Genomic DNA, 12,260 nt, shown 5'->3' with positions numbered 1-12,260 from the left:
TGCTGCATGTACTGATGATTTTATGTTTCAGTTATTTTCACTAAAAGCAAAAATAAGTGTTTCCTGATTTTCGGTTTTCTCTAACAATTTTGTGTTTGTGATTATTTACAATTATAATTATATGAACAAACATACTTCTGCGTAGTATGTTCAATTTCTGTAATACACACACACACACACACACACACACACAGGACGATATTCTAATATCATTTCCCTTCACAATAAACCAAAATGAAATATAATTGCTTTAGATTCTTAAACTTCAAACAGGTGTGGCCTGTCTCTACTAACAGTCGCAGATTATATTTCTTTGTGAATAATATTTGATTTAATAAAATCATAATGAGTCATGAGGAGAGATGTAGTCAGTGACTTAGACTAGGATTTTTAAGTCACTCAAGTGAAGTGAAGTGGTTTCTCACCATTCAGGATTTTCACAATAATAGAAATTCCCCACCATAAACTTATTGTAAGTGCATGTCAGCATGGTATTATTAGACTGAGTGGTTTATAGCTGGAGTGTGAGCAGTGCTGACCCGTGTCTCTTTACCCTGCTGACATGGTGATGGTGTGTGTGCAGGAAAAGGTAGGACTGTTTTGGCTCTGACGTGTCCCTGCTGCTGTGTTTGTTGTGTTGGCTGAGCATGCTTTGTGGTTTCATTAGATTCTTTGCACTTTCCAGGTTCTCATTTGCTGCCAGTGTGTTGTGTGTCTCTGCTCGTGATGATGTGCTTGTTTTACATTGTTTTCAGAACCTTTGAGCACTCACGTTCACCGTCCACATGTGCAGCAGTTAAGTGTCCTGTTCTCATCCCTCTACAGATACCAACCAGGCCCTGCGGCTCTGTCTGGGCACCAAGACGACTGGGGCGGAGTTTGGAGCTGTCTCCGCCCTCAGCATCAACCACGACTGTTCACGACTTTTGTGCGGGTTTGCCAAAGGACAGGTACAAAGCTGCAGTGTGTGACTTATTGTGTTTGGTCTTAATGAAAAGAAAAGATGGAACATAATTAGTTTGCTGAGTCCATCATCTGACTGTCAGACCTGACACAGGGAGGGTTTGTGTGTATACAGCAGCAGAGCAGGGGTGGGCGGGGACAAGAAGCATTCATCCCATAATATTCTAGTTTAAAATTCTGAAGTGCTCGTCTCTCTGTGTGCGTACCTAGATCACAATGTGGGATCTGGCCAATGGGAAGCTTCTGAGAACGATCACAGATGCTCACCCTCCGGGGACAGCGATACTGCATCTGAAGGTACACACACACACACACACACACACACATTTACAAGAGTTGGTATTTGATATGTTGCAGCTAATTTTTAACTTTCTTTTCTAGTTCACAGATGATCCGACTCTTGCAGTGTGCAATGACAGCGGAGGGTCGGTGTTCGAGCTGGCGTTCAGGTCAAAAGCTCCTCAAAACCTACGTTTTTAGAAATGTCTTCAATTTGTAAAGAATCAGGAAATTTTGTCTGTGTGTGAAGTTATGACTTTTAAACATGAGTGTAACGGTGGATCAGTGGTAGAGCAAGTTGTTTTTCAACTTGAAGGCCAAACTGTACAGTGTAAAGCAGCTTTGAGTGGTCATCAAGACTAGAACTACAGACCATTTACCATAAAGCAGCTTTGACCACCATTATTATTATTTATAAGGAAGACACTAGAATTGATAAAACCAGTGTGAATAGTTGAATATAAGTTTAAATCCTCAAAATCACATGAACTGCATACTTACAGTACTGTGCAGAAGTCTTAGGCCAGCATTAGATTTGTTGTTTTAGCAATGCTATAATGACAATAGAGGATCATTATTTCTATTTCACTTTACTGGAACACATCCAGAAAATATGTATGCAGTTTTTTGTAGTTTTTTTAAAAAACAAACAAAAAAAACAACCATCCTCTACAGGTGTCAAGTATTTAGCATGATCTACCCTTACACTTGAACAATAATTTGACATCTAATGATGAGACTGCAGATTGTAACGAATGGAGAACTCTTCCACTCACCCCCTACCTTATGGTAGCATATGAAGAAACTACGGTGGCCTTTACATGCCAAAAAGTCTGCAGTTCTTTGGTGGATTAGTATAAGCTAAATCTCTGGCTGCACAAGAGCAGCCTCTGTAAAGCACGGCCTGTGCCTTTAATGCATATTAAATGCTCATGGTGCAGATCCAGTTCACCCCTGAACCTATGTTTACAACTTGGAGCAACCTAACCAACCCCCGACATGGGATTCCAAGATGGCTGCCACTGTACTGTTTGCATCCATGTTTTTTTTACAAATATGAGTCGTCAATCTCCTAAATGTGTTTAAAATTTAACTTTGAACCTTTGCGATGTGCTTATAACGTAGTTCCCATTTTTCAGAGTTCCCAGCTGTTTTATACGCTAGAAGAAACCCAAAGAAGCCAGAAGCAAGTCATAATATCCTGTGCAATCTTATTCCATCATCAAACCGTGTGTTACTGTTGCTTGTTGTTTGCAGGAGGGTGATGGGGATGCGCTCCTGTGACTCCCGCTGTCTCTTCAGTGGCTCTAAAGGAGAAGTGTGCTGTATTGAACCTCTGCGTGCTCCTCCAGACTTCAGAGACCATCCCATCACACACTACTCTCTGCTGGCTATGGCCTCTCTCACCAAAGTACACACACACACTTACTGAGAACAATCAGTTTATTCCTTTCCTGGAGTTACACTAACCTGAACCATAACTACTACTGGCCTAACCCTAACCATAACCATAAAACAATAAAACATGTCTTTGCCTTAAACTGTAATAATAGGTTTTATAGTGTGACTGTGTAAACACAACATGAGTGGAACACACACAACTTCAAGATCTTTTCTTGTGTTTTTTCACCAGATTCTGGTCATTGGACTGAAGCCCTCCCTAAAAGTCTGGATGACCTTTCCTTACAGCAAGGTCAGCAGTTTTTTCCACTGCACTTCAGCTTGGTGTGAATGAATGAAAACGCTCTTTAAATCAATGACAGGGTTACTTCAGTTTGTTTTCAGCGTTACGTCTTGAATGCGTAAATAGTACACCTGCTCTAATGCTTATGTGGACGGAATTTATTCAGGTTTTCTAGTCATAAAATCCATTTCTTTAAATTTTATTAAAAAATGTAATTGAAAGAATTAGTTTCACTTAATTAAAATGCGGTTTTACTCAAAGGAGTGGCAGGTTTAAATGTACACCGTCACATACACTAATATAATATTTAGTTTACTGATGATAATGCATGAGAGAAACATGTCAAGAGTTTTACTTTGAACAGAACTATGTTCTCTGAATATTTAAAACGTTTGAAGACTGTTCAAACTCCTTGTCTTTTTATTTGTGTATAAAAAGTATACACAAGTACAAAATGTATCTATAGACCCTTTCATTGTACACAAACATTCCAAGCCTAGCGAGAATGCGCGCGCAGTTTGGGGTCAGAAAACGTCACAACAGGTAAGCTAATAGCATGTACGTCCACTGTCCTCCACCAAATCATTCTGAATATGTTCTTTTGTTGTGGATTAAGGACCGCCAACAATACCTAAATAAATGAGTTCTAGCTGACAGCAATAGTCTGCCTGACCCAGCTTCCATAAAAGATTGGGTAGATGATATTAGCAAGTGGTCAGATATTCACTCTTACCTTATAGATAAAGCTAGCCCATACACGCGGGAAAGAGGAACGTTTTTAGCACATACTGGTTAACGTGCTAGCCGGCCGCCAGCTAACTACAAGCTAGCTACGTCCAAGACCACAACCTAACTTTAGGCAGCATAGGTTTCATATACATATGTGCACTGACACACACGTTTCTGTGAAATCCAGGCTTTTCATGGTAATCTAACAGAAGGAGATGATAAATGATAACTTACATGAAATGAAGTGAGCGCTACTAACACGGTAGCATCACCACAGTCTTCTCTTTTTAATGCTGTAGAAATGATGTAGAAATGATGTAGAAGATCACTATTCCACATCTTTGGGTTTGGGTGAGTTTCTCTATCCACGTCAGGAGTTTCAGTCGTCTCTTTCAGAGGTACAAAAAAGTAAATTGATATATATTTAAACATGAAGTGAAATATCACGATAGCATCATATTTTTTGCCTGGCAGCAAAGATGAGTGTCATGTGAGGTTATTCCAGATATTGCAGTGATGGCAGAAGGTTTTATGGATACTTGAAACATCTGAAAAAGGTTTAAATATTGACTGCCAGTACTTGTTTGGTTATATGTGAGAGTGTGGTTGGTGTTTGTCTGTGTAGATTTTTCCTTGTTTTAATCTCAAAAGAGTGAAATTTACTAAAATAAGTAAAAAGAAACTCTTCTTTTTTAAACTCAATGTTTCCGGCCTGAACAACAAAAAGCATTTGGAGTTATGAATATGTGGTTAACAAAGACTTCCTGTTTCTCAGTCTGATCCATCCAGTGTTCCTCAGCTCGCCTGGCAGTTTGTTCCAGTTCAGAAGACCATTAACCCAATCCTGGCTTTTTGCAAAGGAGATACAGTCCACTTCCTGCTGGTAGCATCTCTACTTCCTCTTAATGTCAACTCCTGTTTATGAACTGCAGTTTATTTTCAGTTTTCTCTTTACATACTACTTTACTACTGTAAAAACATGGCCTCTATAGAGCTCTGTCTTTAAATGTGTCTGTAAATGCAGGGAAAGTATCTGTCTGTTAATCACATAACTGTCCAACAGTTGGTTTGACTGGCTTTAAACGTGGCAGGTGATTTAATAAGGACACTAGTGTGTCGAGTGTTTGGATTAGAACATATTTACAATTAGCTGACAACAGCCATTAAAACAATCTGGTTATTAAACTAATAAAAAATTAAGTTGAATGATTTCATCTTCGTTTTCCAAATAAAAATGACACAATGTGTCATGTGATTACGGTCAGACTGTAATTATGAGCTGTCTTTGTACTACAGCATCAGTGAGGGACAGATGGATATTCACGTTTTCCTCGAACGACACAAACATTTTTATCAATAACAACAACAGGAATTATATTAACAATGAAATTATAAAGGGATTAGTAATTTACTAATATGAAGAATAATATTTGAATGTTTGCGTGTGCACCACTGTTCACCCAGGTTAAGAAGGAGGAGACGGGGACGATCCACGTCATCAAACAAAGACAACTCCACCTCAGCTGTGACATCATCAGCCTGAGTGTAAGTTCACACAACGTCATTTTCAGATTGAACATCCATCCATATATATATATATGTATATATATATACACATATACATATACATACATATATAGTATAAAAATACTAAGGATTGGTCATACCACTCTTTTATACCTTTCATATTATCAAAATAAAGTAAAACAAGTCTCTCACCTCGTCTTCTAGAGTGAGTGTGTGTCTGTCTGTCTGTCTGTCCGTCCGTCCGTCCTCCTACAGTCCACAAACATGCAGAGGTGAAGTGGTGTCTCTAGTCCTGTGAAGGACCGGTGACTGGCTGTCCAGGGTGTAACGTGCTGGAAGTGACTCCACATAGTATCACATTTAACAGTCCATGGCTTGTTCTCCTTTTGTCTCTGTGTCTCTGCAGTGGATCAACAGTCGCACTCTGGTCCTGGTGGACAGCCATGAAAAGCTTCATGTGGTGGACCGGCCCAGTCAGGAGGTCCTGGAGACTCTGGACCTGGAGCAGGTGCAGCTGGTCTACAACAGCCGACATTTCAAATCACTGGCTACAGGAGGAAACGTCTCGCAGGCTCTGGTGAGAGGGATACTGGGTCAGTGGCGAGGGTCAAGGTTTTTGAAGATGACTTGTATTAGGCGGAGAGCTGTTGCTTCACAGCCAGACGGTCAACCAGTTCTTCAGAAATCTGTTTTTGATGAGTGAGAATCTGATGTTTTAGTTGTATATGATGCAGAATTTGATTGGTTGAGTCATTCTCCCTGTCACATTCACATTTCCCCACAAAGACCTGTTTATAACTCTCTTTATTTGATAGCGTCACATTCTCATTTATGCATCTCTTTCCACTGTTGAATTTAACTGTGTCTGTGTGTGTTTTTCAGGCTTTAGTTGGAGAGAAGGCCTGCTACCAGTCAGTCTCAAGCTACGCAGGACAGATTGTCTATTTAGGCACTAAGGTATTTGTTTTTACAGTCCATCTGTTGCCCATGTGCACACAGTTTACACTGGACAGATACTGTAACAATAATGTGTTGATATCAGTACAAGCACAACGTTGCTTTCATACAACAACTCTACAAACACTATTTAGCACTTGAACAGGTTCACAGTTACAGTATATGGCTCCGCCCACAAAAATAGTCCCACAACCAGACCGACTTGACTGTTACCCTCTGGGCCAGGTATACCGGCCCCTTGATGTGTTTTTCACGGCGTGTCATTAACAGATGGTAAATGAGTGAATAATATTTACTAAATGTAAGTATGTTTGTTAGCATTTGACAGTGTTTTTTCTCCAGAGAAGAACTGTTATGATTCAAGTGTTTCTTCGTCTTTAACCCTGTGATCTTCTCTTGCTTCTCTTGCAGTCAGCTCACATTATGACTCTACGCAACTGGAGAGAGGTATGTGTTTATGATAAGTGTCAATATTTCCACATACTGCTGATCGCTAAGAAGGCTTTAGATCAAAACATAGTCAGAACTGACTGTGCTGTGCAAGAACCAGCCTGAGACTATGAGTTTCCAGCCATGTTTAAAAATCAGTTAAAACATGTCTGCCAGCAGTGGACATTAAACAAGCCACGCATCAAAAAACTAAAAATAAAAAATTAAATTAATTTAAATTAAATTAAATTATCACCACATGGTGGAGTAGTGGTTAGAACTCTTGCCTTGCAGCGAGAAGACCCGGGTTCGAGCCCCGGTTGGAACAAGGGCCTTTCTGCATGGAGTTTGCATGTCCTCCCACAGTCCAAAAACATTTTAAATTAAATTAAATTAAATTAAATTAAATTAAATTAAATTAAATTAAATTAAATTATTTGAATATCCTTTCACTGGTTAGGTAAGATTAGATTACGTGAGGTTAGATTAGGTTAGATTCCATTAGGTTAGGTGAAATTATACAACATATAAATTGTATATTAAGCTATATAAAATGTATAAAAATAATAAAAGGCTAAAGAGTTGCTCATGTGATGTCTGATGTCATGTTCCTCCTCCAGCGTATTGACTGCCTGCTCAAACAGGAGCATTTTGTGGAGGCACTGTCTTTGGCTTGGTCCTTCCATGAGGGAACAGCTAAGGCTGTGGTCGGTAGGTAAAACACACACACACACACACACACACACACACACACACCTCAGTCATCAGCTTCATCACAGCTTCAGGATCCACAATGTACCAGGACCTATGTTAAAGGGATAGTGTGTCACATGCAGGTGCATCTGCATCTGATGTGAACCTCATCAATATAAACTAAACCTTGTCATAAAGCCAGCATCAACTAAACAAAACAGAGGCTGAAAGCACAGTATGAATCCACAATTCAGTAAAACATTTAGTTCTGAGTCTTGTCAGACTATTTCAGCAACAATCTTCATATAACAAATCTCTGCATTTACTTTAAAGTGACTTGAATTGATGGATGATATGAGGATAACAAACGCTGTGCGTTTATTTCAGGCTTGTTTGGGGATCCAGTTAAAAGGAAGGGAGTGATAGCTGACAAGGTAAGAACACAATCCCTCCTCTGTCTCTGCCTGCTGTGTTTCACTCTGACTTGTTGCTGCTCACTGTGTGCAGATGGTCGAGATCCTCTGCCAGTTTACTGAACATGCTCTGAAGAAGTGTCCGGAACATGGAAAAATCCAAGTGATGGAGCAACATTTCCACGTAAGAACAAACCTGACGGCTGTACGTTCACCACAGTTCACCACCATCGGAACCTTTCGCTACAGCTTCTCCAACCACACACTTTCACTATCTTCTAAAAACTAAATATACTAAGAGTATAGAGAAGAATAAGAATTACAGTATATACAATAAAAAGACATAATGTGCAAGGACTGAATACATTAAGTAACAATATTATGTTTATTTACAATAACAGTAAATAATAGTTAACCTTCTGTTGTTGTGCAGTCAGGTGAGCTTTTCTAATCTGTCATCTCTCTGTCTGTGTTGGCTTATTCAGGATGTTGTTCCAGTCCTGGTGGATTACTGCCTGCTGCTACAGAGAGCGTGAGTCCACAGCATACTGAACATGGCAAATTACACACTGATATTGATCAGATGCTCTCAGGATCAGCTGCTCTGCCTTACAAACAGTGTTGAGATCAATGTTTTGTTCATTTATTTGTGCATGGTGAATTTTTATTTTTATTTATTTATTATTTTTTTTATTTTAAATGTGGTTTGTCCATCCATTGGTTTGTCTATCTGTCTATCCGTCCATCCTTCCACATGTCCCATTCTTGTAATCATAATATATCAAGAATGAGGGAATTTCTTTAAATTTGGAAAAAATGTTCACCTTGACTTCTGGGTTAAAGTCTAACTGAAGCTCTAAAGTCTAACTAAAGCTCTAAAGTCTAGCTAAAACTTTAAAGTCTAACTAAAGCTCTAAAGTCTAGCTAAAGCTCTAAAGTCTAGCTAAAGCTCTTAAGTCTAGCTAAAGCTCTAAAGTCTAACTAAAACTTTAAAGTCTAACTAAAGCTCTAAAGTCTAGCTAAAACTTAGAAGTCGAACTAAAGCTCTAAAGTCAAACTTAAGCTCTAAAAGTCAACTAAAAGCTCTAAAGTCTAACTAAAACTTTAAAGTCTAACTAAAGCTCTAAAGTCTAGCTAAAGTAACTAAAACTTTAAAGTTTAACTAAAGCTCTAAAGCTCAACTAAAACTTTAAAGGAAAGCTCTAAAGCTAAAACTTAGAAGTCGAACTAAAGCTCTAAGGTCAAACTTAAGCTCTAAAGTCTAACTAAAGCTCTAAAATCTAACAAAAACTCTAAAGTCGAACTTAAACTCTAAAGTCGAACTAAAACTTTAAAGTCGAACTAAAGCTCTAAAGTCTAACTAAAACTTTAACGTCCAACTAAAGCTCTAAAGTCTAACTAAAACTTTAAAGTCGAACTAAAGCTCTAAAGTCAAACTTAAGCTCTAAAATCTAACAAAAACTTTAAAGTCGAACTTAAACTCTAAAGTCTAACTAAAACTTTAAAGTCTAACTAAAGCTCTAAAGTCTAGCTAAAACGCTGAAGTCTAACGAAAGCTCTAAAGTTGAACTAAACCACATTTTTCAGGTGTAAACCAGTGTATATGTATCTAGTTATGGTCATTTACTGACCCAGATGCAAATATTCACAGTTTAGTGTAGTAGTATTATTAGTATTGTGATATTAATAATGTGTGTATCACTCCACTTCTTGGTATTTTTCTAAATTAATTTTAAGATCTGGCATCGGGCAGAGTTAGCCTCACAAGAGATGGTTTATTTACCCTTTAAATGTAACAGTGTCCTCACAGGTTTATAAACACTAACCTTAAAACAGCACGAGAACATTTTTACTCTGACTGAGGTCTGGGGATTAAAGACTGCTTTAAGAAAGAACAATGTGGACAATATTTAATCAATGATTGGTTATAATCAATCAATATGATAATCAATTGATGATCAATTTCTATTTGATTTTTGACTGATAATCTCCCTCTCTCTCTCTCTCTCTCTGTGTGTGTGTGTAACATACGGACATCTCTGCAGCGACCTGCTGTTTAACCAGCTGTATTCTCGGCTGCTGGAGAACTCGGTTGCTAAGGGAGTTTTCCTGGAGTGTCTGGAGTCGTACATCGTCACCGAACGCCTCGGTCATCTCACCACTCCCATCATGAAGGACCTCCTTGCGCATTACCATGGAAACGGTATGATGGACAGTTTGGAGCGATGCATCGTTCATCTGGACATCACCAGTCTGGACATACAGCAGGTGCGTATGTGTGTGTCAAGTCAAGTCCGTTTTATTTATATAGTCCAACATCACAAGCACGGTTTGCCTTGAAGGGCTTTACAGTCTGTAGAGTAAGTGACAGCCTCTGTCCTTACACCATCACAAGCCACAGAGTAGGGATCTGTCTGTCAGGATGGACAGACGTGCAGTAGATCCGTCTGTCAGGATGGACACAGATTACAAACAAATATCATATTTACAAAGAGAAGAAGGAGAATAAGATAGAGACAGTGGCATTTAAAGTCATCTTCATCGTCTGGTCCAGGTGTGAAGTGCTGCTACATTGTTTCGTCAAGCTTCTACAATGTCACAAGATTTACTTCCGTCCAGTGTTGCATTCATTTTTCACCAAGATGTAGTATTGATGATGGGAGAGTCGGACCACTGCACAAAGCCTTCTCCAGCACGAGAGCCCAGAGAGGCTCAATGGTGTTATGGTCTCTGTGGTGAAAATGATGTTTCATGCTTCACAATTTGAGCCCGATGAATCCTGGTGTTGTCGTCTTGGAATATGTCCGTGCCATCAGGGAAGAAAAAATCCATTGATGATGTTGCTGAACCGAGACCTGACCAACGGCCAGGACTGCAAACAGTAAAGTGCAGTACCAGAGGGCGAGCAACGGTCATCCTGGTCTCCAGCCCAGTCAATGTTCCTGACTCTGAACGCTCATACATGACTCTCTCTCTCTGTCTGTCTGTCTCTCTGTCTGTCTGTCTCTCTGTCTCTAAAGGTTGTCCGTGTGTGTTGGGAGAACCAGCTCTATGATGCGATGATGTACGTGTTCACCAGTGGCATGAATGACTACATCACACCTATGGAGGTAAGTTCTTCACTTTTATCATGACAAAGATGATGCAAGTCAGATCAATATTATAACTTCAATATCACCTTGAGTTATTAAACAAAATAAAAAAAAAAAGAAGTTTAATCTCAGTGAAAAAGCATTTAACAACTTGTGACACATAAAATGCATCTCGATGTATAGCATGAAAAGATCATACTGTCGAGTTCGCTGTGCGTTTAATTACACGACAGTGGGCACGAGGTTCGGTCTCAATCCTAGAACAAAAACCTCCAAAGTCGTCCACACTTGATTTATAAAAGGCATCATTTTCACACATACCCATTTGTGTTTATGTTCAGAAACTGTTCGCAGTGATTGGACCACCACTCGGGGAGGGGAGGAGCCTAACAGGTAAGCCTGTTAAGCATTCAACCTTAACACAGCTATTATAACCTAGCTCGTGCTAAGTGTCTTTTCTGTATGGACAGATGAGGAAGTGGTGATGGGAAACAAACTCCTGGTTTACATAAGGTAAATTATCAAGCATCTTTCTTTACGTCTCATACATTCTGCCTTAGCAAACATTCACCTCAACTCAAATGACCATCCAAATGTTTAACTGTAAATGTACTATATTTTACTTTGCTTTTGTCTTTTTGGTAACTAAACGCTTACATTTGAAACTGGATTCATTTCATTTTATTGTAAATATTTGGCTAAGATTTTCTCTGTGTTTCAGTCAGAGTTTGAACATGTTTGTAAGAACTTTGTAAGACAGGAACGTTGGTTTTCAATCATTCTACTGACACATGTGTACTGTTTCCTGTCATATTACATCAAGTCTCTTCATCTTTGTACCGTGTGTGTGTGTGTGTGTGTGTGTGTGTGTGTGTGTGTGTGTGTGTACAGCTGTTGCCTTGCAGGAAGGGCATATCCACTGGGTGACATTCCTGAAGACCTTGTGATTCAAGTCAAGAACCAGGTGTGTAGGAAATGTAGTTGGTTACTTAGTTAGTTAGTTAGTTTACCAAGATTATCAGTAGTTGGAGCAAAATTTCGTGTCCCGATCACCACAGAAGGATATGAAGACCAATATTATTGTAATACCATTTGGATTTTAGACTAATTGGAGTGACATTGTGTGACATTATGTAATATTTCAAGATCTCTACAAATTTGAAACATTGAAAAATTCAAATAAAACAGATTCCCATCAAGAATCAACCTAGTATTTCAGTACTTGTCAGTGATGTGTTCCCATATGTGTGTGTGTGTGTGTGTGTGTGTCAGGTGTTTGAGTTCCTGATCCGTCTCCACTCAGCTGACTCGTCAGAGGAGGAGGAGGTTTTCCCATTTATCCGCACACTCCTTCACTTTGACACCCGTGAGTTCCTCAATGTCCTTGCCATGGTGAGTCATGCTTGTAATACTGTATTATTATTATTATAATAATAATAATAATAATGATAATGACGACAATAACAATAATAACAATAATAATAATAATAATAA

The 12,260-nt window shown here is 39.0% G+C and overlaps 1 protein-coding gene across 2 annotated transcripts in view; it reads left to right on the top strand.

The window, feature by feature from the left end:
• Positions 1-12,260, top strand: part of vps8 (VPS8 subunit of CORVET complex) — a 40,508-nt gene that overhangs the window by 13,144 nt on the left and 15,104 nt on the right. The window contains exons 7-27 of one of the 2 annotated variants that reach the window (XM_044045963.1): positions 584-589; positions 826-950; positions 1,174-1,260; positions 1,345-1,412; positions 2,500-2,653; positions 2,876-2,935; positions 4,431-4,538; positions 5,120-5,200; positions 5,589-5,759; positions 6,065-6,139; positions 6,551-6,586; positions 7,189-7,279; positions 7,649-7,695; positions 7,769-7,858; positions 8,160-8,206; positions 9,720-9,942; positions 10,695-10,784; positions 11,108-11,159; positions 11,237-11,279; positions 11,658-11,730; positions 12,039-12,158. In XM_044045963.1, coding sequence (XP_043901898.1) covers positions 584-589; positions 826-950; positions 1,174-1,260; positions 1,345-1,412; positions 2,500-2,653; positions 2,876-2,935; positions 4,431-4,538; positions 5,120-5,200; positions 5,589-5,759; positions 6,065-6,139; positions 6,551-6,586; positions 7,189-7,279; positions 7,649-7,695; positions 7,769-7,858; positions 8,160-8,206; positions 9,720-9,942; positions 10,695-10,784; positions 11,108-11,159; positions 11,237-11,279; positions 11,658-11,730; positions 12,039-12,158 — 1,847 coding nt within the window. The remainder of the gene's footprint in view (positions 1-583; positions 590-825; positions 951-1,173; positions 1,261-1,344; positions 1,413-2,499; positions 2,654-2,875; positions 2,936-4,430; positions 4,539-5,119; positions 5,201-5,588; positions 5,760-6,064; positions 6,140-6,550; positions 6,587-7,188; positions 7,280-7,648; positions 7,696-7,768; positions 7,859-8,159; positions 8,207-9,719; positions 9,943-10,694; positions 10,785-11,107; positions 11,160-11,236; positions 11,280-11,657; positions 11,731-12,038; positions 12,159-12,260) is intronic. The other variant, XM_044045964.1, reaches the window with a different exon arrangement.

This window comes from Solea senegalensis, linkage group LG15 (assembly GCF_019176455.1).
Source record: "Solea senegalensis isolate Sse05_10M linkage group LG15, IFAPA_SoseM_1, whole genome shotgun sequence".
Lineage (NCBI taxonomy): Eukaryota > Metazoa > Chordata > Actinopteri > Pleuronectiformes > Soleidae > Solea > Solea senegalensis.
Note: the sequence above shows the minus strand (reverse complement) of the source record. Positions and strands in the feature narration are given on the sequence as shown.